The sequence below is a fragment of the Homalodisca vitripennis genome, chromosome 7 (assembly GCF_021130785.1).
Source record: "Homalodisca vitripennis isolate AUS2020 chromosome 7, UT_GWSS_2.1, whole genome shotgun sequence".
NCBI classification, from domain to species: domain Eukaryota; kingdom Metazoa; phylum Arthropoda; class Insecta; order Hemiptera; family Cicadellidae; genus Homalodisca; species Homalodisca vitripennis.
Genome location: NC_060213.1, coordinates 137347019 through 137374710, shown reverse-complemented (window position 1 = coordinate 137374710; position 27692 = coordinate 137347019). Strand labels below are relative to the sequence as shown.

At 34.9% G+C, this 27692-nt stretch overlaps 1 protein-coding gene across 1 annotated transcript; it reads right to left on the bottom strand.

Annotated features, from left to right (window-relative positions):
* Positions 1–27320, bottom strand: LOC124366398 (ankyrin repeat and zinc finger domain-containing protein 1-like). The gene is made up of 12 exons (XM_046822921.1): positions 27166–27320; positions 21817–21952; positions 19604–19795; positions 16576–16766; positions 14717–14831; positions 11936–12084; positions 9077–9302; positions 8367–8567; positions 7996–8127; positions 6287–6491; positions 4074–4389; positions 1–346 (listed from the first exon to the last, which is right to left on the bottom strand). The coding sequence occupies exons 2-12, from the start codon at positions 21941–21943 to the stop codon at positions 164–166; spliced, it is 2037 nt and encodes a 678-aa protein (XP_046678877.1). The 5' UTR covers positions 21944–21952; positions 27166–27320; the 3' UTR covers positions 1–163.
* Positions 27321–27692: the final 372 nt, after the last annotated feature.

Sequence of the window (27692 nt, the reverse complement as noted above, 5' to 3'; positions counted from 1 at the left end):
TATCAAACTTAAATTTATTTATTTCACAAAAAAACTCTTCAACCAAACTTTCCACCCTCTGTTTTTTGCTGCCATAAGTGAAAGGAACTTCACCCGAAATGTCAGCTTCAAACAGGTAACAACAAGTCCTGTCTTGCCCGTAGCTGCCAACATTCTTTGCTCTTTACTGAACATGGCTGGACTTTTTCCGGTGGGCTTTGAGACAGGGCATACTGCAGAACAGGAAGTTCTCGTAAGTGAATGGAACTTTGCCCGTGATGTCAGCTGCACACAGGTAACAACGTGTAAGCACAAGTCCTGTCTTGCCAGCAGCCGCCAGCATCCTTCGCTCTGCCGCCAGCGCCCTCTACAACAGTTCAGGGTCATACTCAGTGCTTCCTTCATTTACCCATGGTCATTTACAATAAAAAACATTAGAAAGTAACTTCAATTTTTCTAATTCAAAAATTTATCAAATAATCTTTTTAAACCAGAATGTTGAATGACATTTAAATAGAAGATACTGACAAACAAGCCTTAAAAAAATACCTTCTTTAAGATGCCATATTTCACTATTATGTAAGTTTTCCACCTCCAGTTCAACACAATGAAACTATTTTAAATTAAAATAATAAAAACAATAACGGTGTAACAACAAGAAACATATGCTTCATAAAACGTTACATTAGATATAGAGCACGAATTAATCTAATATTTATTATTATTAGATGAGAGAGATGAACAAAAATGATTTTTTTACTAAATCAAATCAAATATCCTTTATTTCCATCAGACATATAACATGCATTGGATTGCGTCATAAATATTACAAAAATACATGTACAGTTTTTATATCTATACATACAGACTATTTATTTCCAATAAATTCACTGAGGGTGTAGAAACATTTTTCTATTAAAAAAGCCTTCAGTGTTCTCTTAAAGACCATCATTTACATTCTTTAGGTCCACAGGAAGAGAATTATAAAAAAATACGCCATTATAAAAACAGTGATGTTTTAAAAAAGAGGTTGCATGGGGGGAATATTTAATTTGTTGCTATTCTTGAGATAGTGTCCGGACTGTGGAATTAGTGACTCGAAAATGCCCTGGTTTTGCTTAAAAAAGACCAATGTGTGGTAAATATAGATACTTGGAAAAGTAAGCAGATTGAACTTCTTAAAGTGTGATTTGCAGGATTCTGATTGACGGATACCAGCAATAGCTCTCACCGCTTTCTTCTGCAAAAGAAAAACATGGTTTGTTCTGCAATTTTCAAAACCCCAAATTTCAACAGCGTATGAAAGGTAGGGATAAACTAATGCAAAATATGAAGTCAGAAGCACATCGGTGCCCGTGAAAGATGAAAGTCTACGAAGAACAAAAATACCAGCACAGACTTTATGTGTGACATGATTTACATGGAAGGAGAAGCTAAGATTCCTATCGACAATTAGGCCTAAAAACTTGACCATTTGCTCAGAACAAACCTCTGCATCGCCAACCCAAACACTCAAAGAGTCATTGCATCTTGATGAAATTGAAAAGTCTAGCAATGTTGTTTTATCAGTATTACGGCCAAACCATTACTCTGAAACCACTGGACTATTGAATTACACTGAACAAACGTATTTATCTCCATATTGAAACGACAAGACTCATCAATTACAAGTGATGTGTCGTCAGCAAACAAACACAACAAGCCCCTCGAAACACAACTGCTGAGGTCATTTACATACAAAATAAAGATGAAGGGTCCAAGTATGGAGCCCTGTGGCACACCCGTCTTGACAATCTGCTAGTCAGAAAAGCATCTTTTCCTAGTATTTACGTCAACGTATGGAATTTCCACTTGTCTACGCTGACTCAAGAAAGATGACAGCCATTGATTTGCCAAGCCACGCACACCCACTCTGTCAAGCTTTTGCAAAAGAAGTTCATGCGAAACCATGTCAAATGCTTTTCTCAAATCAAAAAAGATACCAGCAGAAAACTTTCCTTCATCAAGAGCTTTAACAACTTTATCCAAGAGAGCAAACATTGCCTTCACAGTTTTGAGCCTCCCTTGACAAAGCCAAACTGTTTGTCAAACAAAACGTTATTACTCTCCAGGACAGCCATTAACCTTATCAAAACCTGCCTTCTCAAACACCTTAGAAAATGTCGATCCAATCGAAATAGGCCTGAAATTATCAAGTTCCTCAACCAGTCCCCTTTTTTGTAACGGCTTCACTATAGACAACTTTAAAATGTCAGGAAACACGCCATTTTCAAATGAAAAATTTATCAAATGGGCAAGTGACCTAACAAAATACTCCGTACATGATTTAAGAAGCTTCGATGATATATTGTCGAAGCCAGAAGAAGCCTTTGCTTTTATAGATCTGATGATGTCAGATACTTCCACTTCAGAAACAGGCAAAAAGAAAAATGAAGACACCCCTGCACACGATTGTTGTTGAAGAAGAGACAACGATATGGAAGATGAACTTGCATTCGACACATTAATGAAGAAATCATTGAACAAGTTGGAAACGTCTTTCGGATCCCTAACAATAACTCCATTACTATCCTTGATGGTTCGAGGGATATCTGCCAAAACTCTTGCCTTACCTCTATGCTCTATAAGTGTAAGCTATAGTTAATTAGCCTTAATTTACATTATTAAGATTAATTTTTTAAGAGGTTAAATGTAAGAAAGGACCATGTGGTCCTAATTTCGCCTCAATAAAGAAGTGTTTCTTTCTTTCTTTCTTTCTTTTCTTTATGCTCGTTCACTATGTCCCAAACAGTCTTAACTTTATTTGAGAAAGTCTGCAGTAAATGTTTAACTTTAGATGACTTAGCTTCCCTGACACTAGCCCTATATTGCCTCTTCAAAGAAAGGTATTGTTTTCTTCTCTCATCAGAAGAACTCAGGTCTTTAGTTTTATAATACCAATGCGCAACCAAATCACGTAGTTCAATTTGCTCCTGGGTTAAAGACACTTTGGCATTTGGAGAACGCCCACGAATCCGAACTCTTTTCTCAGGAAAAGCCTGAATGAAATAAAACTCTATAGAGGACATAAACAAGCTCATTTTATCATCCATTGTTCTAGCTGCATAAACATCATGCCATGTTTCCCCACCCAGAAGATGTCTAAAAATACGAACATTATCCTCTACAAATGATCGCTTAAGCATAAACTTAGGGCAATCAGGACCAGATAAATACCTGACATGTGAAATTTGTGCATGGTGATCGAACAGAGCATTTATCACGACAGAGCAACTGAAAATGTCTTCAGAAAAATCAGTATATAAGTGATCGATTAGGGACCGGGAGTTTTTAAATTCCCTCGTAAATGAAGTTACTTTATTGCTTAAATCGTGAGATGCCATCATGTATAAAAGACTATCTACTTTTATGTCAGCAACAGAGAAATTAACATTGAAATCACCCACAACAACAGTTCTAACTGCTGGATTTATAATTTTGTGGAGGCAATCGGATAAACATTCATAAAACATCTCATGTACTTGCACTGACGCTGAAAAAGGTTTCGGCTTATAAGCGGTAACAACAAGAAGAGGAAACTGTCTGAATTGGAAACTATCAAGAAATTTTGATATTCATAACTGTATACCTAAATTGTTAAAACAAACATTTCTTGTACAAATGAGTTCGTTTGAATTTAGTTTACCACAAGTTTAATAATTTTTGAACACCACCATATTATAAAGAATTTAATTATCTGTATACAATTTATAATACATCACAGTTTTGTTCGAATAGAGTTATTAAAATGCGACATAAATAGACAAAAACGTGAAAACGTTCTCTCCCATTACGTGCCTCATTCTGTGTAATCTTCGATTAAAATCATTATTGAAAAGGTTATGAATATTGCATAACCTTCGTCCAGTTTCCTTAAACAGGCTGATCAAAGTGTTACAAAATAATCACTTATGGACCCATTACTGCACTAGTAAAGTCAATAAGATAAAAAATTGATAAATGGGGAGGCCGATTTATCATGTGAATTAAGTTTATAACTTATTTAAAACTCAACATATATACTAAAGATTCTAAGAAACTGTCACAATATTCACCTTCTCTCGGTCATTCAGTTCCAAAAAGCGTTTCTTCTCTGCCTCTTCCTGCCTTCGCGGCTCATCAGCGATCCGTTTCTCCCGTTCCTTTAGTCGTTTGGCTTTCCGCATCTCTCTCCGCTTCTCAGCCTGCTGCTGCTCGCTCTCAGACGTCAGCGCACTTGGAATGTGCGACCTCGTGTAGTCGTACTTATCCGGAAACTCTCCCATGAACCGACGGAAAGTATTACGAGTCTCCTTGTCAGATGCAAAATCGTAAGCTGTCATCGCTTTCTTGTCCTTCACAGAAGGGTCCGCTCCGTTCTCCAACAAGATCCTGCATTGCATGATTGATTTTAAATAGGAATTACATCGTGCAAAAGTTACAATTGTGTGGTGTGGGAAGAGTTTTCTTATTATTTTCTAATACTTTCTAATCTTAAACTAAACGTCGTTGAGAACCTTATTTACAATATTCTGGACAAAGTGACCAAAGAGGATTTGAAATCCGGAGTTTGGCATATAGAGAAGCCTTGCATCCAGCCGACTTTGAAGAAAAAAGGATTCAGATAAAATAATTTATGAACCAAGTAGAAAAATCTAACAGGAGTAGCATAGAGTAAAAGGTGAAGATGAAGTGGATTCTGAGGTTTTTGCAACATTATTATCTCCTGAAAGCAAATAAATGCTGGATTCTTTGAAGTTTGTTTTTGACAATGGAAGGATTGTGAAGGAAAAAGGATTTTTCTGGACATTTGCCATTGTTCAGTGATTTTTTTGTACCACTGAACGATGGCAATGTCCAGAAAAATTCTGGATACTTGTAAAGATATTTAGAAATTACCTTTTTAAGGAATTTCCTCATGTTCAGAAATTCTTTCTTTGTAAATGCAGTTATATTATAACAATTAATCAAATGATTTTTACATTTATAGTTAAAACCAACACAATGTGGCAGAACAGTTTTAACAAATACAATTAAATTAAAAACCATTTGAATAGTTTTTTACAGTGTTATCCTAGTTAGTCTCATGTGCAACCGTATATAACATATTGTATTGTATAAGGTAAATAAGGATTTAGACTGTCTGCTTCCATGTTAGTTAGAGACGCATGTTTTATGGTAATTTCTTAATTTATACTAATAAAATTATTTAATTGTAACAGTAAGTCAGACTATAATGTAACAAAATACAATGCAGTAAAATGGTGGAAAACCGATAGCCGAGTGGTCTAAGGCGTCGGACTCTGGACCTGAGTTAGATATATAGTGCATGTTCAATTTTTCTCTTTGACATAAGCACTTTTTATCAGTGTTCTTTATCAACTCTCTCCCTGTTTGATAAGAGCCTCACAGAGGCTAGTAACCCATGAAGATAAGGCTAAAAATGGATTTACTGCACCTTTTTCAAAAAACAAAAATATCATAAATACGTTTTTTTTATTTCTGCATATAACATTTTCCATTACACTTATACACTTAGATGTTTTTTATACTGCTGTCACAGAGGTCTATACAATTTTTCTGTTAATACTAAAACCAAACTAATAGCAATTTATTATTACTAAATTGGTACATGAAAAATATTAAATATTTTAAAATTGACACCTTTTCTTAATAAAATTGGTAATGCTCAGTAATCATTCTATCTAATTGAAATTGTAAATGTTTAGTTTTGAGCCTTTTCGTCTACGACTTTCTCAGGATCTCTTCAGGAAAACATGACTCCAGATTCCAGGAGTCAAGTCTGAGACAGTGTCAGATACTGGAAAGAAAGGTAAACTGGAGCTAAACTCAAAATTCAATTAAATCAACCCTTTCTACCATACCTACTTTACGTGTAGAAAACTCGGTTGCTCCACCGTGCTTAGAGATCGTGTCTATCACATCGTAGTACACTCAGTTGTGTACCTGATGAGACAATGAGACTACCACTTCACCTATATATGAGTGTCTCTGATGTGAAACAATGTAAATGTTTTAAATGTTTTGTTTTGAGCCTTTTTGTCGTCGACATTCTTCTGTCAACAACGTAATTATAACGTTCATAATACAATACATAATACGTACATAATACAACAACGTAATTACAATTACGTTATGTGTAGTCTAAGTTTAGAAATCATGGAGTACTTTCAGAGAAAATGTACAGTTTGTATAAACATTACAATAGAGACAAATCTGTCTGCAGTCAGTAGAAACTTTCAAACGCACCAAATAGTTCAGCACTTACCAGACAATATCCTTCCACGAGTTTTGTGCTGCAAGTTGAAGCAGTGTTACACCGTCCGGAGTTTGTTGATTAAGCGCATCCGTCCTCTCCTTGTCATCAATAACAGAGCCCTCCTGCTGCAGCGATAACACCAACAGCGTCTTGTCGCCGGACTCACACGCTGTTGCTACTTTCCGTCGGAAACTTCGCACCTCTGCACTCAATTCTGTCAACATTCATTCGTTACTTACTTTCAAAAGTGAACTTTTAGTAACTTCTAGTTTTAAAGTACATCACCATTTCAATTTTATTTTTAGCTACTAAATTAGAATAAACTATTACTTAACTAATTTGTAATACATATAAATTTCATGGCTAACTTCAGAAGATATGTAATAACAACACTTATGTAGCATTAGGGTATACTACCTAGTCAGGATGGCATAAATGGGGTGAGTGGATTTGCTCGAGAGAATAATTTATTATTGAAAAGCCCACAAACCTGATTCCGTTTGAGAATTATTAGATACTTTTTACCGTTACAAAGGCAAAACTAAGGAGACTACTACACCAAACAGGGTTCACTTCTGGTTGGTTTATACCTTCTGGTTGAACCCACCACTGGGCACAGCAAAAACCGATGTGTCACTTAAATCTGGGCAACCTTATGAATGTCCAGGAGCGGCACATCACTAACCACAAATTTGAGATTCTGGGGTACAAGGGTAATTTGGTAGGTCTAATCTACTGCTGACTGTTGGAGTTTGTGGGGTTCGTTCCCCAAGTATCAGAGGTTTTTGCTAGCCTCAACAAGGGTGTGTCACCTCCTGCTTGCTTTGACTGTAGAGGGTGGTTCAGAGCGTGCCTCCCCTTCTTCCGGGGGGACATGACTTTGAGATTAATGCCCTAAATTCTTCCTCACGGATCTCTATAGGAGGCAGCCCCTACCTTCTAACCTTATCCATCCTGTCATTCCGCAAGCAGCGCTAAGGTCCTTATAGGACTAAGTGCAATTTGTAAGCTTCTTGTCCTAAGAGAACAAACAAAGGAGACTACTAGAGCTGAGGGATAGCGTCATTTACACAACGCCAACACCAATAAACCTAACAGTGTCATGATCAAGACTCTAACTTCAAGACTACAAGACTTGGGCAAAAACTTGACCAAGCGCATGAGCAAGTACAGAACCAACACCAGGACAAAACTGACCAGTATGAGACAACATTCAGGGTTTTGACTATTTTCTGGTTATACATTGAGGTTGATTCTTCCCTTTACAGAGGAGGCAGAGCCTCTCCTACCGTGACACTGGTTCTCTCATATGCTACAGGTCTCAGCCTGTGAGAGGCTTCCTTTGCACATGAGGTTTATCCATTCTGATTCACAGAGAGCGACCAATCAGGACGGAATTTGTTTCCCACAGGAGTATTGCTTTTTATTAGAGGCAAGCCAATATCCACAATGATGCATTTGCCAGATTCTTTTATAGTATCGTTAATGCTTTTCTTGTAAGAACCTGAACACCTGTGAACCCAAAAATAAATCTGTTTAGATCTAGATGCTAGACGTAGATATGCTAATTCCAGTCTGCATTCCAAGACACCTTTAGGGTCTGAGATATGATACTGTATAATGCTGATGTTGAAAGAGATATGCTGGTATCTGTCTGCATTCTCAGACTGACTTAGAATTCAAAGTAATATAACAACAGCCTAAAAATTATAGCAAACCTTTTTCTGGTGGCTGCTCTTTCTTCTTTTTTCTTCTCTTCACCTTTTTGGGCACAGTGTCCTCATACTCTTTCAGCGAATTGTTGAACGAAATTTCCTGGTTATTGTGTAACATGGAATGCGGTTCTTCATCTGGAAAGCAAAATACCGTTTAGTTTTTATAAATTTTTGATATTTTTTAATTTTTATATGGGCGTTTTAAAATTTTTTATTATAAATAAAACATTTGTTGTGTAATAATTTTATTGGATGACAAGTATGTGCCTAGATAGATCACATTTTGAGATAAATAAATATAATAAAGGTGTCAAATTCATCATAGTTGAAGAGGTATAAAAAAAACAAAAATGTACAATGGACAAATTTCCCACCTGATTCACTGTCAGAGGTCTCCAAGGCTGCCAGGGCACATACAATGTCAGGCAGGGCTCGGTCAGGGGATGGACGGGGCTTAGCTCGGTCGATGGATCTCCGTGGGGAAGCTGGCTTCTCTGTTGAGGTCCCACCCTCACCTTCCTCTTTGCGCCATCTTCGTGGGGATACCAAACACGACTTGAACAGGTCACTCGACTCTACAACAATTAAAACTGGTTATTAGGGGTAATTCTGCATATATACACAATACTACAGTATTTGCTGTACATCACAATTTATAGTATATTACGTAAAACTTATTTAATGTACACACAATGTAACTATGATGGGACAACTGCTAACCATGCGTCTCTGCGAGTATTTTATCTTTAGTCATCAGATTAAGCTGTGATGGCCATTTGCTCTATATAATGTTTTCACTGCTGACGGGAACAGCAACTATCCCTTCTGAGTCCCAATAGGTTGTGGTAGAGAATTCTATTCTCAGGGAGAGAAGAAAAAGGAAGAAGGGACAGAGAAAGGAAAGAGAAGGAGATCATAAAAAAATTTAATGCTGGCAAAAACGTACTTAAAAAACCCTTAAATCTCCCTTTAAGGAATAGACCTTATAAGAGATTTCATGTGATTTGGGTACTTTATTCAAAACTATTTTAGTTACAACGCAGTCGCTTCCGACAAACGTAATATCTGTTATTGCGTTTCTTACCGTACACAGTGGCAGTGGCTAGTAGCCCATGAACTCTTTGCACTTCGCTGAAGGTCGCGCGTCGCGTGGGGAAAGGTACGGTGCGCAGCCGAGGATCCCCCTTGTTTAGAGGAGGGCTTTTGCCGCCAAACAGCATGCTGCGGTTGAAAGGTCCCACTGCGCGGTAGAAGATCAGCTGGCAAGCAGCCACCTCTGGTGCCCAAGCTGACAGGATGTCTTGGACATGCTGTTGATTGCAATTATTCAATTACTAAAATTGAATGAATTATTCCTACAATTATGTAGAGATAGCAAAAATGTAGAAGGTTTGGCAGTTTATTGTATATTTGTGGTGTAATTATCAATTTATAACATTTTTATTAAACCAGCAATAAAGTTCTTATAAATAAGATTTTTAACTTACGTTTAAATAATACATTTCTTTATTTTGCAATTGATTAAGTTATTTAAAGAACTTCTGGATGAGAACCCATACTAAACATGAAAATCCATGCATTTTCATTTAAATACTGTTGTTCCAAATAAATGAAAACAAATTATAACTAATGGAAATTGCTGCCAACAGTAGTGGGTAAGTAACACAAACAAACACTTAGTGCTAACCATTTAAAATTGTTTCTTTCAACAGTACTGTCACCTCAGGCTCACTGGAGAAAATTATTAAAATATTCACAAAACTGAAAAATATCAAAAAGTAGGCTTATGGCACTACGCAATGTCAACTCTGTACTGCAAGGGATATGAAATTATCAGAAAATCAAAATTTATGACTAAAGAGAAACCACCTTTCAACTATAGGAAAGGAAGTATAGTAATACAAACCATACTACGAAGCATAACAACTGTCTGGTCACACAGTGGTATCCGGTGAGAGCATACCGACTTCCGCTCCCATGCAGCTGCTAGACACCAGGATGTGATCATCATTTTAACAGTTCCCACCAAACACGCTGACTACCAAAATATTGGTACTCACCAATCACCAGCGGGATTCGCAATAAGCGTGGGTCCAGGAAACGGAAGGGAATGCTCCAAACACAAACCCCGGGGTGGAGACGGGACCCCTAGTCAGCCATAGTCCTCTATACTTTGTACAGGATGCGCGAGTAAATGAAAAGACGGGCGTGTATGCGGGCGTGTGATTTGTGTTCGGGAAAAATACTTTAGGCATAAAAGTGTTTTGTGCTAGTGCCCAGTAATTATGTAAGTTAAGAGTTCTGTATCTAAATATTAAGAAAATAACATTAGATAATATCAGAGTTTAATCAATTAATATTAATACGTTTTATTTAAATTTTTAAAGTACTTATATTTAAAAGCAGTTAATTTAAAGGTTATTTACACAAATCAAATTAATAGTTTGTTATCGAAAAAAAACTAAAAAAATTTAAAATTCCATACAAGACATGTAAATTGTTCTTAAATTGCACACGAAATTTATTCCAGTTAATTACGATAAGACTAAGTGTAACTGTTTAAAGAGAAAGATCTCTCCTGCAGTAGTTTGTAAAATTAAAAAAGAGAAATTTCTTCATGCTTAATATGTATATGGGATTTATCTGAAATATAACAAAACAATTGAAACATAGTATTCAAGTACAAATTTTGTCATTAGAACCAATGGAATCTAACTTGTTATTAGAAACGATTATTAACATTAGTTCAAGATCAATAATAAATTGTTATGTGTAATAAGATACTTCTGATATTAAATAATGTTAAGAACTATTAGAAAGAAATTAGAGTTTGAAATAAAATAAACATATGTGTTACTTCTTGTGAGTGTGTTTGATTGCCGATCGAACCTACTAATAAACCTATCACACTATAGCCAAGCAGAGATGTATATGATTCATATGTACCGTTTTACTGGCACATGAGGGGTTAGCTTTGAAATTGGAATTTTTGTGAAGGTTCAAAAAAGGAAAACGAAATTCTTCTGAAATAAATAAAGTTCAAACTAAAATAAAACTTCTTCTTGAAAATAATTACTGGAATTAAAATTAAAATAAAAACTTCTAGATAACTTTTAAATTCAAACTTGTAATATATTCGTCACTCCAAAAATGTACAAAGTTTTTACAGCTTGTCTTTTATTCAATTTTCAAAATTCAAAACTTTCACACTCTAATCTGATCTGGCAATTCTTCACTTTAATTTATCTTCAAAATTCAATTTCATTTAGTTACTAATTTTCTTTACTTTACTTTAAATATTACTTCTTTTCAGTGTTAGAATTTTTATATTTTAAATTCTTCAGTGTTAGAGATTTAAATATTGCTGAAAGCATCTGTAACAACCATAAAACTCTTTTAGTATTTTTACATAAAATTTTATATACATGTGCTCACTGCACCAACAAGTTTTATATTGCACACATCAAAAGGACAAGTTCCTAAATTTCCATTAAATTTAATTTTTACAATATTTCTTTCCCCAAAATTTATTCAAAATAACTAAGAATGAATATTGACTGGACTCCAGTTAAAAGGTTTACTTACCCGCAGGTTCGATGATGATTAGCAAAAAGATAACTCTAAGCACTTTCAAAGTCTACTCGTTACTATTACTTCCGATCAACTGAGACAGGAGGCACGTCTACCTCACCCCACCTCTCAATTTCGTTATCAAACACTGCCATCTGCGATGCGCGCCTCGCTGATAGCAGCCTCTTTTGTACTGTCCAGTCCTTATCATTGTTCTGGGCCTACTCCTTCCACCGGTAATCCAGTTACCCCAGAATTATTATTTAATACAATCGGTACACATAATCTAACTTTACGAGGTAAATTCACTCGTCTCTAATACCACCACAACCACACATGCCACGATCTTACAGTACGTATGTGAAGATAACACCTGAGTGAGGGTTTGCTCGTTGTACCGTCGGAGACTGGCCCCGGCACTTTTCGCGTGTTTACCGGTGTTGTCCCGTCCACTCTGGGAGCCACCTTGCTTGGCTCGCACGGTGTAACTGTGGAACGTCTTGTGACGTACGACTTCTGGGCCTGGACAATAACGGAGATATTAGTTCTCAGAATTCTATTACAATAAGGTCGGTAGATTATTTGAGTCTGTTACAGTTCTGAAGAGAGTTACAGTACAACTGAGATACAACGTAATTGATGCTATGTAAAATATGATGGTTTTTAATATTATACGGAGGCCAGAGGGAACTCTGTCTCAATCTACTAAGTAATCTAAGCTTGAATTTATGTACTATCTCAAAGCGTGTTTTTCTTCTTTTGCCAGAAGAGCGGAGTGGCCACAAAGGCACAACTGAAGCCTGCACTAATAGCCAGGGGCATTTCCGATCGGTACTTTCTTGGCCTCATATCACATGCCAACTCGTCCAACGTGATCTGACGTTGAGAAAGCACTGATCATGTCTGGTACTGGTCATGATCCAACGTCCCTGGTCATCAGTGGCTCCCCACAATTGGTGAAAAAAGGAAAATATCTCTCAAGATAGAACTCAAATTCTAGCTCAGATCACTTGAGCACTAGTAAAGGATAACTTTAACTTTGGTACTACAGTAATCCCTCCGTATCCGCAGGTTTCGGTTGTCCACAAACTTTTTCCGATAGCCTAACAGCTAACTCAACAAGTTGAGGTAAAAGGTATTTTCTTACCATCCACATCCTGTCCTAAGGTGTGTGTGTTTCAGCGAAAATCTGCTGATTCTACCCTGAACTCCTTAGCTGAAGAGACGAATCGAAGTCGAAACAGAATATCCGCAAATATGTCATTGTGGATATTCTGTTTCGACTTCGATTCGTCTCTTCAGCGAAGGAGTTCGTGCGTAGAATCAGCAGATTTTCACTGAAACACACACACCTTAGGACAGGATGTGGATGGTAAGAAAATACCTTTTACCTAAACTAATACCACATGCCTTACCGTCTTTGACTTTTGTCTTTCGACTTTTGTCTTTGACTTTGTAAAACACTTTGCAGTACCAGCTGTTCAAGGCTTTCTAAGTTCCATGGCTACTTCGCCATGCTGATGAGTTCCGAAAATAGAACGAAAACAGGATAACACGTAAACTGGGTCATAAAACTTTTCCCATTTTGCAAGACACTTTGTCCAGACAACAAGGCTTTGTCACAAAGAGATCGATTACCCTTTTGGGATCCGAAAGCTCGCAGAGCCCGGTCACCCTTTTGGGATCCGTTACTCCGTGACGGCCAAAACGCTTTTGGATTTTGTGTCAATGCAAACTTATTCTTTGAGCTAACGCTCTTGACATATTTGCGGATATTCTGTTTCGACTTCGATTCGTCTCTTCAGCTAAGGAGTTCATGCGTAGAATCAGCAGATTTTTGCTGAAACACACACACCTTAGGACAGGATGTGGATGGTAAGAAAATACCTTTTACCTAAACTAATACCACATGCCTTACCGTCTTTGACTTTTGTCTTTCAACTTTTGTCTTTGACATTGTAAAATCAACAAGTTGACTTATGTTTGTCACTGCACAGAAGACGTTATATTATTACAGCTATTTCCATGAACTGCTTGAAAGTGCCACTGCCGAATGACTCACTCCTGCTTCCACTCTACCCGTGCCCTACGATGCCATGTGCCATGGTCACTCCACACATAGCACGCAATCCTCCCTAGAATGATCAGTCTGTTTAGATCATTGATCAGAACGTACATACAGTTCTTCGCTTGACGTGATTTTTTGTTTTATTAAGAGTGCGAGTTATTTAAAAGATAGCTTTCTCAGCATTAATCAACTAAGATGTCTCAGACCGAGAAGAGGAAATGTGTAGTGCTGTCTTTAGTTGAAATTTAAAAATTCTTGATGCGCTAAAAGTTGATAAGGTTGCTTCAGTCGCTAGGAAGGTATGTATTGAATGAATCAAGCATTCGTGAGATTCGAAAAAACGAGGAAAGAATCAGAGGTAGAGTGAATCAAAGTGGACTTCTCTGTGCTAAAACTGCTTCTGTTTCTCAAGACGTGAGAGTTGAAAAAGCTGAAAAGACATTGAGCATATGGATAGAGGATCAAACCAGGAAGAGTTTCCCTAAGCTCTCATACCATCAGAGAAAAAGCTAAACAACTGCACAACCGTTTTTGGAGTCGTTAGGGGACCCACAATTACTGGCTAGTAAGGGATGGTTTGAAAGGTTCAAGCTTCGCTTCATTCTTCATAATGCGAAGCTCGTAGGTGAGGCAGACCACAAAGCCGCAGAATTCCCAGCAAAGCACAAAACAGTTCAAGAAGAGGGAGAGTTCTGTGCTGAACAAGAAAAGTGTTCAATGCCGATGAAAGTGGGCTGTATCGGAAAAAGGTGACTTCCGAGAAAATTTCTGTTGAAAAAAAAAACAGCACTGGGCTCAAGGCTTCTAAGGATGGTGGGCTATACAGTATTAAAACTCTAAAATCATCCCTAAATACCTAACCCCCAAACTTTCATTTATATAAGGTAAAGCTATCCGCTGTTTCACAATCTGCGACAAACCCCCAAAATGTAACCTTCGCGGATATGGAGGAATTACTTTACTAGTAATATATTTTCGATACCTTAATCTAAACCTACTTACATCGCGTAGTAACAAGTAGTAGGTAGGCACAGAGTGGCCTGCTAATAATACCAAATTACCTATATGAGAAAAACATTTAACTACCGTTAAACACAGCAGCTGCCATATGTCCTCCTCCGAGCATTATGATGAGCCAGTTCTTCATGGCTGGTAGCTGTTTAGTCAGAGACACCAGCTGATGTTCGGACGTAGGCTCACTCTACAAGAAACCATTAGGATTGTTAAGTTTCTACTCACTGAAGATTAAATTACATTACTGGACATACTACGTACTTAATTCCCCCATTTATTTCAATGAATGGCATAACAAACATGTAGTATGTTATGATATTTTTAGCCCAAGGTTTTGATCTACACCTATGGGATGTTTTAAAAGTCCCACCCAGCCCATGTCTTAATTTTTGAATGCTTGATAGTTTTAAAATTTCTTGTGTAAATATCTAATGATATTACCTGAGGATATTTACGATGGATTTTTAAATTACCCTCCTCACCTCCAAATGATTTTACAAGATGAAGGATTATGGTCTTAAAATAGATTTTTTCCATTCAACTATCGTTTCTTACATAATTCTAAAAGGAGGGGAATAACTTAAAAATTTTTAATTTTAAGACATTTTTAATCTGAATCCCAATGAATACTTCGCTTTCAAATAAAGTTTTTTGGACTTCTAAAGGGTTTTGATTTTAAACAAAGTGTTTTATTATATATATTTTCGCCAAAAATTTAGGTTTAGATTGTCTGTACTTGATAGCCATTAAATTTCTGATGCGGTGGTGTTAATATGTAAGTACCTTTTCACCATTGTTCTTCTTTTATTTAGATCTTCAAAATAAAGATTTTACTTGATGGAGTTACTGATATAAAATTCTTATTCCTACCAAAAAGTGAGGATTTGTAGTGATAAATAAAAGATTGTATGAAGGCCATGATGTAAGAATGGTAAAATTAGAGGTTGAATAAATTGATTCCATCAACCAAAGCATTCAATTTATGTTAGAATTTTCTACTCATTCAAATTATACCTGTTTCGGACAGAATAGTCAGAATTTTGATTCTCAGCATCATCCATTTTGTCTCATCAAAAACTTTAATTTGGGATATCAACAAATAGATCAAACAAATTTAAAATTCTTGAGTTGCCTCCTTCTCCCTTTTGGGGAAGAGGGAGAGGGGGAGGTTACTTGAAATAAATTTTAAAATTCCTGGTTAATACAGAGCCCAACAGAGACTTTCATTTTCATAAATTCTTTATTAAAAAAATATGCAGAAGTTGTACATTGAATAGAGTCAAAAAATATAATCAGATCAAACAATCAAATAAAAACCACGAAATATCAAGAATAAATCAAAATCAAGTCACTGTAATAAATTTATACAACATAATATAAAATCACATTAAACCAAATATTTAGGATGAGCTATATTCAAATCTATACAGTTCTAAGAATATCCCATTTTATTTAATATAATTTCATATATTTCAAATGAATTGTACATTTTGGAGTTAAACTAATAATCTTTTTCAAAATATTCCTGAAAAGATTAAAGAGTATCACTTCATAAGTATTCCTTTAGTTTATTTCTGAAACCTTTTACATTGTATTGACCTGTGTGACATTGAGATGTGAAATATTTGAGATTTCTGGAAAACTTAATATTTAAGAGAGAATGATACAGATATCGGTCGCGTATCTGAGGCTCCGCTTTTAACATAAGCTGAAGATCAAAGCCTTATAAGTAGGAATTCGTCTCAAATCCATTATCATTTCATTACAGAAGATTTTAGTGCCTCAATGTTAATATATTGTAAAAAATACAAATATCCGTTAATACTAACGGTTTGTCATTAATATTCAATATAGAGTTTCTATACCAGACACTTAACTACTAGAATATCAACTCCTGTCTCTGGTGGTATTGCAGTAACTGAGAAGAATACCTTTTTGTTGTGTAGCAGACATTGGTACAACGACACCATGTGACCTTCTTGATTCTCAAACAATATCTTAGCCCGTCTCGCCAGCAGGTGGCTCACTCTCTCATCTGTTAGCCCTTCCGTCTCTGTCACGGAGCTCAGGTCGGTCTCCGAGTCTGACTCTGACCCTGAGATGCTAGACATGTCGTCATTTTCTGGAACATGAATAAATAAAATACTTCACGAGTTTAATGTAGCGTTCACATCACACTATAGTACTAACATTGCGCTATGCAATGTAGTGTTAACATTGCGCTATGCGACGTAGTGCTAACATTGTGCTACGAGTCGAGTGCCTACATTGCACTATGCAAAATAGTGCAAAAATATTCCTGTGGAACGTAGTGCTAATCTGGCACTATGCGATGCAGTGCTACCATTGCACTATGCGATGCAGTGCTAACATTGCACTTTGCTATGCAGTGCTAACATTGCACTATGCAATGCAGTGCTAACCTGGCACTATGCGATGCAGTGCTACCATTGCACTATGCGATGCAGTGCTAACCTGGCACTATGCGATGCAGTGCTACCATTGCACTATGCGATTCAGTGCTAACATTGCACTATGCTATGCAGTGCTACCATTGCACTATGCGATGCAGTGCTACCATTGCACTATGCGATACAGTGCTACCATTGCACTATGCGATGCAGTGCTAACCTGGCACTATGCGACGCAGAGCTACCATTGCACTATGCGATGCAGTGCTAACATTGCACTATGCGATGCAGTGCTAACCTGGCACTATGCAACGCAGAGCTACCATTGCACTATGCGATGCAGTGCTACCATTGCACTATGCGATGCAGTGCTACCATTGCACTATGCGATGCAGAGCTACCATTGCACTATGCGATGCAGTGCTAACATTGCACTATGCGATGCAGTGCTAACATTGCACTATGCGATGCAGTGCTACCATTGCACTATGCGATGCAGTGCTACCATTGCACTATGCGATGCAGTGCTACCATTGCACTATGCGATGCAGAGCTACCATTGCACTATGCGATGCAGTGCTAACATTGCACTATGCGATGCAGTGCTAACATTGCACTATACAACATAGCGCTAACATTGCACTATGCGATGCAGTGCTACCATTGCACTATGCGATGCAGAGCTACCATTGCACTATGCGATGCAGTGCTAACATTGCACTATGCGATGCAGTGCTAACATTGCACTATGCGATGCAGTGCTACCATTGCACTATGCGATGCAGTGCTACCATTGCACTATGCGATGCAGTGCTACCATTGCACTATGCGATGCAGAGCTACCATTGCACTATGCGATGCAGTGCTACCATTGCACTATGTGATGCAGTGCTACCATTGCACTATGCGATGCAGAGCTACCATTGCACTATGCGATGCAGTGCTAACATTGCACTATGCGATGCAGTGCTAACATTGCACTATACAACATAGCGCTAACATTGCACTATGCAACATCGTGCCAAAATTTTTCTGTGGAACGTAGTGCCAAAATTGTGCTATGCAACGTAGTGCTAACATTGCGCTAAGCGACATAGTGCTAATGATGTAACATCTCTAAATGATAATATTTCACTATGTATTTATATAGTAATAATCTGGAAAACAGCATTATCAATTTATCTTCTACATGAATTTAGCTATGTGTATTGGAATCATCATTACCTCTTGTCTTTACACGAGTTATTTTGTTGTTATTGATATAAAAAGTAGTTTCGACTTTCCTTCAGTGTTTTATTTCAGATTTGTAGCTTTATTTTGAATTATACAGGTGAAAAATATGTAAAACACAAACATGGACTGTTTGTGAGTACTATAAAACTCACTTGTTGATGTAATTGTTTGACTTTGCAAGATTTTTAGGCCTTTAGAGCGAACAGCACATTTTTGTTCCTGCCCTTTTTTTCAAAAAGTAAAAAATGTGCAAGTTATATATATTTTTTCATTTGTATTTAGTTTGACTTAATTTTGTATACTTTTGATTTTTATTTAAGTGAGTTAGGAAAGTGCTATGCTGCACTAAATGTGAAAAAAGTAAATAAACTTTGTTTCTTCTTTAACACTTTATAAAATTTTAGGAACTGATATTTACTTTCAACATAGGCTGGCAAAACTCCTAAAAGCGAATAGTACTACAGGTGTCTATAGACAGCCTTTGGAGGGTTTACACCACCAGCAAAGAAGTGGGTGTACATCAATTATCTCAACAAACCATACACATTAATCCAATCTACAGTGTATCCTACAACTAAGTAATAAATCGAGTAAAATATCTTCCTGCCATATAAGGTTATGTATAGAATTTGGTCTCTTAAAGGAAAAAATCTAATATTTTTGTTCATAAGGAAAGATCAAGATTGTACAATATTTTTTATACCAGAAACCTTGTTTAAAATTTGGTTGCTCAAGGACAACTCTTGACCTTTAAGGAATGCAACAAAGGATAGTCAAATTAGTTAGCATGGCATTTGCTGTTTGGAGCATGCCAATTATCATAGAGATCTAATGTATTGCTGACCTATCACAACATCTAACAAATTTTTGTATTCATTCATTCACTTATTTCAGTAGTGTTCATGTGAAACTCCTAATTTTTTATGGTGGCAACGTGTACATTTATTTTACGTGTAACACTTTGCTTCAATATACTTTCCAGTGGTCTGTTTTCGGCCAAATACAGACGCAGATGTATAACTCTGAACTGGTTGAATAAACTAAAATATCTCAAAATTGTTGTGAAAACAGCAAAAAAATTAAACTACTGGAATTTAACAAACTGACTGAGAGATTGATAACATAAAAAGCAAGTTCAAAATCATTCTACTTATTTTGTGAATTCAGTATGTCCGTAATTAACAACAATTTAATTTTTACGAACTTAGTTACAGTAAAGGTCTAAAATGAATAAAATACTATGATATTTAATGCCAGCCTTATAAGGACCACTGCTTTAAATTGTAAATAGTGTCTACTGATGTCCTTATCACACCTGCAATCTGGCAGAACCTCTCCTCAGAGACGAGTTTACGGTTGGCAAGATGTTGCTTGAGATTGTACCGGTGCCAGTCTTCCTTATAATGGCGCCGTTGGCACACCTGATCGGGGAAACTGACATTGCAGAAGGAGCAGAACAGCCGGTCAGACACGTTCAATTCCTGGATCAACTGATTCACTTCCTCATCTAAAACAGATCATGTTTAACAGTGAATTTTAACATTAGCTGTCGATGATTAGAAAAATAGAGAATTTCTCAAATAAGTTACTAATTCTTCCATAGGTATTCTGTAAAAATTTATTGTCTACCGTTACAAGTGAAAACTTCATGTGTCTAAGTTATTAGGATGTTATCTTGAACAAGTCTGATAATATGGGAAGCATCAAATCAGGAATGGTGAAAGCTAAAGAGTGAACGTTGAACCCGGTGTAGGAATACACAGTAATATTCAGTGCTCTCACAAAGTCTGGACTATTAAGGGTCAATCCCTCGCTGTGCATGGTAGTAAGGTAAAAGACCGCAATCATAACCTTTAACATCTTTGCTTAAAATTTGTTATTGACAATGGATGGTTTGAAAGGATTATAGGATTTTAGAATTATAGCACTTTGTAACATATAACGATGCCAAGCATCCGAATCCCTACTACACTTAAGCAGCTACTGTAAAATCGTCACCGAACTGAAGCATGTAACTGAGGTTGAGAAATAAGCAAAAAATTTTCAAACATTACTGGGATTTCAAAGAAGCCTTTGTTTTGTTATCTGGTCAAAATTCAACTGATGTATTCGGTCATCTTCTTTAGTTTCAACCTACCTTGTAGTCCACATAATTTTGATTTCAGACATGGCACTCTTTGGAGAAAACAATAATTATGATGAAATTTGGAGGTTAAGATAGACTGATGTATGTAGTTGGTAATGTATGAGTTATCTCTTTTGTGATACAATCAAAAGTACGATGCAGGATGCTTCACATTGCAGAAGAATTGCAGTTGGAGTTGCTGATACAGCTGCACAGCAAAATGATCTGATTCATTCCTTTGATCCTTCTTAATTAATCAAACTTCTATGGCTTGATAAAAAACTGAAATAGGTTTGTTTGTAGTTATTATTATTGGTACTGCGGTTTTGAAACTCAAAACTAGACCGTTTGGTTCAAACAGAATGATTGGGTGGGAAATTTAGAGTTGAATTACCCTTGTGGTAGAGACTGTTGTATTATGAATCAATAACAACATTACATACAATTGTACATTGTAAATTTTTATACAATTTTCTCTACAACTTCACATTCTCATAACACACGATACTCACGGAATATTGGTGTCTCATCAATGCAAATCAGTAAATCCTTCTCATCTACGAATTCTCTTTATATATCCCATCTTGTGTATAGAAATATCTGTAAATACTTTCCAGACAACCAAATATTTACCTCACCTTCAATATATACATGTAAGAAACGCTTGAATGAATGGCTGTATTTTATCAGTGCAGAGGAGGCCGAGGAAATTATCACGGCTGACTACAGAAGGACCTGACTTTTGACCTTGCCTCCCCCTCTTATTGCCCCTTCACCAGCACTGATGCCTCTAGATAGACTTTTCCTATTTTATACATTTTTTTTTTTTTTCATAACAGTTCATAAAGAAATCTGCTAGTAATGTGTAGGTTGTTCTGCAGGTTGACTTTTTGATCCTTAAAATACATCATTCCTTATTTTTTTTCTTCTCTTTAAAATCTTTCCTTTAAACTATTTGTAGTATTTACGCTAATAAATTTCAATACCGTATTATGTAAATATGCATGTGTGCGTGTGTGTGTGTGTATACGTGTATTGATGTTATATGATAATTAATCACCAGATTCAATTCGTCCAAAATCTCCGGGGAAGCAACTCGAGCCTACGCACAGGCTTTTCTGCCCATGTAGGCTCATTCCTAGGCCACTTTAAATTGATATGTATAATATTTTTATGTATAATGTTGTTATGTAAACATTTAACTAGTATAGTATCAAGATAATATAAATTTAATAGTAAATTTGCACGCATGTAAATATTTTTTTTGAAATAAATTATGATTCAATTCAAAAACTAGTTAAAAATGCACTCTATTGTACATTAATTGAGAGAACAATAATTAATTAAATGTATATGCAGGCTTAATATATATTTTCTACATTACTTAAACATAACATACTAACTTGTTGGAGGCAATATTTGCTTCATGTTCATATACTGTGAGACTTGAATATCTCTAATTACATTGTTGAACTTCTCTTCATCGAAGATGGAGCACGTAATGTTGACCGACTTTGTCTCACTCGCCATGGCAGTTTCCTGAGCAATAGAGACGGATCTTTGCTTATTTTATTTAAAATTACACTTTGATTGGATCAAAATATCCGACAATATTGTGGAAAATATTTAACATATCAATAGACAATAGATTTTTATTTCTCAGTGAATACATTGTGTACATAGAGAATTGTCATAGATATAATATAAAGTCATATGGTTTTCATCCGCCCAGTTCCACAATTTATTAATATCACTAAAAATGTGTTTAAATAATACAATAATTTTAACCAGTTCTTAATATAAAGATTCAGTAAGAAGTTGACTATAAACTACCAGAAACTAAAACTACTATTATAATTTTAAATTTTAAAAAACCCTATTTTATATGAAAGGGTCATAAAAAATTCGGTATTTATTTACAATACCGTGACCATGAAAAATGGACTTTTTTTCATGGGTTGGGCATTTATAGCCAAGTATTATTATCACAGGTGCATATAAACTGGGGGGAAAGTATATTATTGTATTATATTGATGCCTTTCGGGCATTAATGCGTTAAAAATGGAAAATAACCGACAAAATTTTGTCGAACAACACTTGGAGGGTTAAGGATCAGGGGCATCACGTGATCTGGGATTCGACTTTTGCAAGCTCGAGTTAATTTTTTTTCTAAAAGAGCAAGCACAGCGGGCAGGCATCGTTGACAGAATTAACGTACTTGTCAGCCTCATTTCAGTAAAATTGCCAGAGATACTGTCAAAAACAGAGTTTTCAAAAAATCGTAACTCCTTTGATTTTCGTTGCCGACGAATTTTTTTTTCACTATTGTTTTCAGGAAAAATTGTAGTTTTCAGGGGAAAAAAAATGAACATACCTTTCCATGGTCACGTTATTGTAAATTGATACCAAAAATTCATTTACCAAATAGTATGGTTTCATTAACAAAGCATTTTTTATTTCCTTTAAAAACCTTCTGCTGGACATCAATTCTTTGTTGCATTTTAATATTTTATTTATTACTTTAAAAACCATATACTGTATGGATTTTTTTTATTTGAAAGAGCTACAGAATATTGTTTTATAAATATAAAATTATGTTTATTGGCGTTTGTATCATGTGAAAATGATTTTTATGTTGTGTGTAATATTTGCATAACTCATACAGGTATAAACTCAATAAAGTTATCATTTTTGAATCCTGAAAAAGCTTCCTGCAGGGATCAGTGGGTTTTGTTTTATTAATAATTCTTACAGCTCTTTTTTGTATTATGAATATTCTGTTAAAACTTACAAAAGTTGTTCCTCCCCATACCAAACTTTGAAACAAAGCAAAATACACTTTTCTCAATACTTCAAAACTAACAGTGTTTGATAATATTTGTTTAACAAAAAATAATTGAATTAATTTTTTTGAAATTTTTTCAACTTAGTCAAGAGAAAATTGACTACGTTGACTTGTTTTAACTTAAGCATGAAAAGTTCAAATTAGTGTCAATATGAGTACTCCGAAATTTAGCATTAGTGGACTCAACAAAGTTGGCATCAGTGCTATTTATGGTTGAAATTTAGCATTAGTGGACTCAACAAAGTGGGCATCAGTGCTATTTATGGTTAATCTTCAACATTTTATTATGTTTATTTTATTTTCATTTAGCTTCAATGCATTTGCAGAAAGCCAGGTTTTCAGGTTTTTGATACAGTTGGTAATATTGGTATCCAGCAATGAGAACCCCTCTCCCTGACAATCACTGATGTGTTAACGCATATTGAATGGTTCTTATGTTATCAGCCTTAATACTTTTAGGTAAGTTTGCCACAAACACAAGAAACATTAAGGGGCCTAGTATTGAACCTTGTTGGCATCCTGTATGGCTTACTTGACAATCAGACTCAAATACCTTTCCTGAATTTGATAGTAGCACTTTTTGAGGTCTGTAATTAAAACAGTTTTGTATGAGGTTGAGTCCTATACCTCCAATTCCACAATTTAAAAATTTTTTTAGTAATAACTTCCAATCCATTGAGTCAAAAGCCTTTGACAGATCACATAATATTAAAACTATCCATAATTTAGAATTAACACTTTAAAAAATTGTGTTTGTAAAATTTGCTATGGCATCTATTGTTTATAAGCTTTTTCTGAAACAAAATTGTTCCATATTTATTTATACTTTATGTATATGAAAAAATGGAAAAGTCTATTACAAATTATTCTTTCATATAAGTTTGAGAATACTGATTGTAAAGAGATTGGACAAAAATTGTCTATATCATTACGGTTTGATTTTTTTTATTGGTTTTATAACTGAATATTTATATTTAATCTGAAAAGTTTCCTGCAACAAGAAAACGGTTGAAAATGTATGTTAAATGAGGGACAGTTAATTGTGCTATGTATTTATTTTATTGAGAACATTGGAATTTCATCCCATCCTGTCGATCTTTTGTTTTTCACCTTCTTCATAGTTAATACTTTTATTCTCTTATTTTTAATCGTAAATATAGGTGTCTCATTAAAAAAAAAACACACACACATTCAAACACTTCATAGTTTCTGATATTTTTATTTGTTATTCATTAAACAAATCTTGAACTTTTTTATACTTCATATTCATTGTATATTCAATAAAGTATATATTTTACACTTACACTTTACACGAAAAGCTACAAAGTATTTGGATGCATATTAATAAGATTTAATACAAAGAAATTTTCTATAATCCTAAAACCAAAAACAAGAGTGTAAAATGTTTCAGTTTAACCCATTGACTACCAAATAAAATTCAAATATTTCAAATCTCCGGTGCCGAATTAATTTTTCATTTTGCAATGAAAATCATTGTGTGGGTATTCAGATTCAATTTTAAAACTGCATTTTACTATCTTATATTTTAAGTATATAGTTGCCCTAGCAATAATTAGATTTATACCATATCTACCACTAAAAATAAAATTATGTGGATCATTAGCTTGCCTTGGCCACTCCCAGTTTGAAAGTTCAGCCTTGTAACATAATTTAAAAAAATGAATTCATTACAAGTTTCACACATAATTTTGTCATCAAGATTACCATCACTCACTTCATTTTTACTTTCATTGAGTATGTTCTCTACAAAGTTACTCAGAAAAGAACGATTTCATTTTACCGTGACGTCATTTCAGACGGCAACTAATCAAAATAAACAATCAACAGATGAAATGGTAAACAATCGATTTTTAGAATGCTGACCAGCTTCAAAATTAAACATGTTATAACCACTGATATAATAATATAGACAAATGAAAAAATAATCAATATTGGGAATATATTTTGACTTGAAAATTACAAACTTAGCATGACGGGCAGTGCCCGTCATCAGTATTTACGCAGACGCTAACTGATGACAGGCAATATACTTCATTGGTAGCCAATGGGTTAACATTGTTCTTATGGGATATACTCAAGGTTAAATGTTTTAATACAGCTGACTAGGTAACTTTTGTAACGAGTATCACATATTACTTTACCACTATAATTAAAAATAATAATTCTTTTACATTCCATTAATCTGAATTAAATCTTTGACTACAAAGTATTGTGTGGCTGTCCGAGTCAGTGGTACTGAGTTTTTTCCGATGAACTCACTCAGATGGCACAGCGCTGGGATTGTTTTATTCATCTTTGGCTACTAAAAGTACCTAACCATATGTTCTATATAACTAGTCTATTTTGTTGGATCTGTTAATTATTTTCTTGTGTATTTTGATTTCATCCCTGTAAAAAGTTTTTGAAAATGCAAAGGCCTATTTTGATTAGAATATAAATAAAACAGTTTATTCCACATTTGTATTTTGTAAAACACCATTAATTTTACAAAATCAACAAAGATTTTTGATCGCACTTACAGTTATTATAAAATATAAACCTCCATATAATATACTTTTTAGAAAACAATGCTAGATTTTTTTAGTTCACGGTATTCTGCAAAACATGCCTTACACTTAGTGACCGGTTTCACTTCTCATTTTTTTCACCTCGTGATTGTCACTCTATCTATTTGTATTTATATTTGTTGAAGTTTTAACTTCATTATTTTTTTAATATTCACTTAAATTAATTTTTTTTGTATCCACAGACTCTTAAATATGTAACTTTCTATGACGATAACGATTATTTCTTTGTCTGACGGTTGGTTTTAAATGTATAAAGCTAATAAAACATAATCTTATAAAAAATTATCATTTCATATTTTTAATCCTTATACTCTCCCGTTTCAACAGTCATAAATTGCATATTTAATCTTTTGTGACATTTTATAAATCATTTTTGTCTCATTCATCATAAATATTATACAAATTACTTAAAATGACTTTTTTTCAGAAAAGCTTACAGTTGTAGAAAAATCAGGCAGGCAATTTGAGGTAGTGGTAACAAAGCATGGCACTCGAAGAATTAATGTTCCGTCAACTTAATACTTGTTATTTTTACTCCGAGTAACTTTATTGTTGGCAGTTGTATAGTAAGCGGTCACCACCACAATGATTCACAATGGAATCAGGGTACCAATTATCAATTAGAAATACCTAAACTATCAATACAGTAACATTCTAATTAGATTTTTTAAAATTTTCACCTCTTTTTAATGTATTGAATAACAATATTGGTCCAAATTCGTTCAAGGAGAGTCATTTGGATGGTATTTGAGTGATGGCCACAATAGCGATCTACATATGTTACAAGCTGTCAGACACATTTCTCCTCAAAAATAGTAAAAAGTAACTAGCCTAAGTTTTAAATTTGTTTGTTACAATTTATATATGCACATTCCTTGATAGTTTTTATTCATCATTAAATTATTACTTTTAAAAATATAGAGCCGAACTATATGGTAATTTTAAATACCTATAATGTAATTTGGTTAAAATTTTATATTGGTAGCTTAGATAATCATGAATATCTATAATTGATTGTGGTGGTGGCTGCTTATTATACTGCAGTCATATTCAGAAGAGGGTTATATAAAAATGTTAATAATGCCAAACTTATATTTTGCCACTCTGGCCATTAATTTCTCATTTAGAAAACATGCTTCCTTGTCCACCCCTTATTGACTAACTACATAATGAATCATTGTACTGATGCTTCTTTTACATCATCATAGTTAAAGGATCAAAATAATTAAATTGTAGTTGTTTGGTAAGTAAATTAAACGTAACTCTGAATTCTTTGTTCATGTTGTCAAAATAATTTCATAATGGCAATAAAATTTACCTTGATCAGATGTCTATAGGGAAATAACCTCAAAAGCGTCAACGACTTCTGCTAGTTCAGTGAACTTGATCGATGAACGATGATTCAGAATCAGATGATTGGTGTTTAAAAACCAATGGAACGTGCCACGGCGCCTGAGTGTGCTGATTTCTTACACTAATGTTTAAAAATAATATTCCTATTATCAAGATAAAAAAATTCTACAAAGCTTCAATTATCCGAAGTGTTACCCTTTTAATTATGACAGGGTTTATGCCCGGTTGGTAAATAGACGATCTAATATGACATTTTTGTTGAACTTCGTTATTATGTTTTAACTTAGTAAAGAAATGTAAATTCTGGATTATGAATGAAAATAATTCGATATAAGTAAAAATGTGTAAGTGTTGTCTTTCAAAGGATTTACACGAGCAAGTAATTTGCAGCGTGCTGAAAGAAACATTACTTGTAACAAACAATTGGGTTTAATTTTTGAACGAAAGTAAAATTATTATACATCACTGGTAGTGACGTGTAACAATGATTTT

Excerpts from the sequence above, each read along its gene's own strand:
- LOC124366398 (XM_046822921.1), bottom strand. The coding sequence starts at position 21,943 with ATGGCGAGTGAGACAAAGTCGGTCAACATTACGTGCTCCATCTTCGAT. Across the intron at positions 6,492-7,995 it reads AGAGCAGCCACCAGAAAAAG|AATTGAGTGCAGAGGTGCGA; the intron begins GTTTGCTATAAT and ends GAATGTTGACAG. Across the intron at positions 4,390-6,286 it reads TCGTGGAAGGATATTGTCTG|GATCTTGTTGGAGAACGGAG; the intron begins GTAAGTGCTGAA and ends CATGCAATGCAG.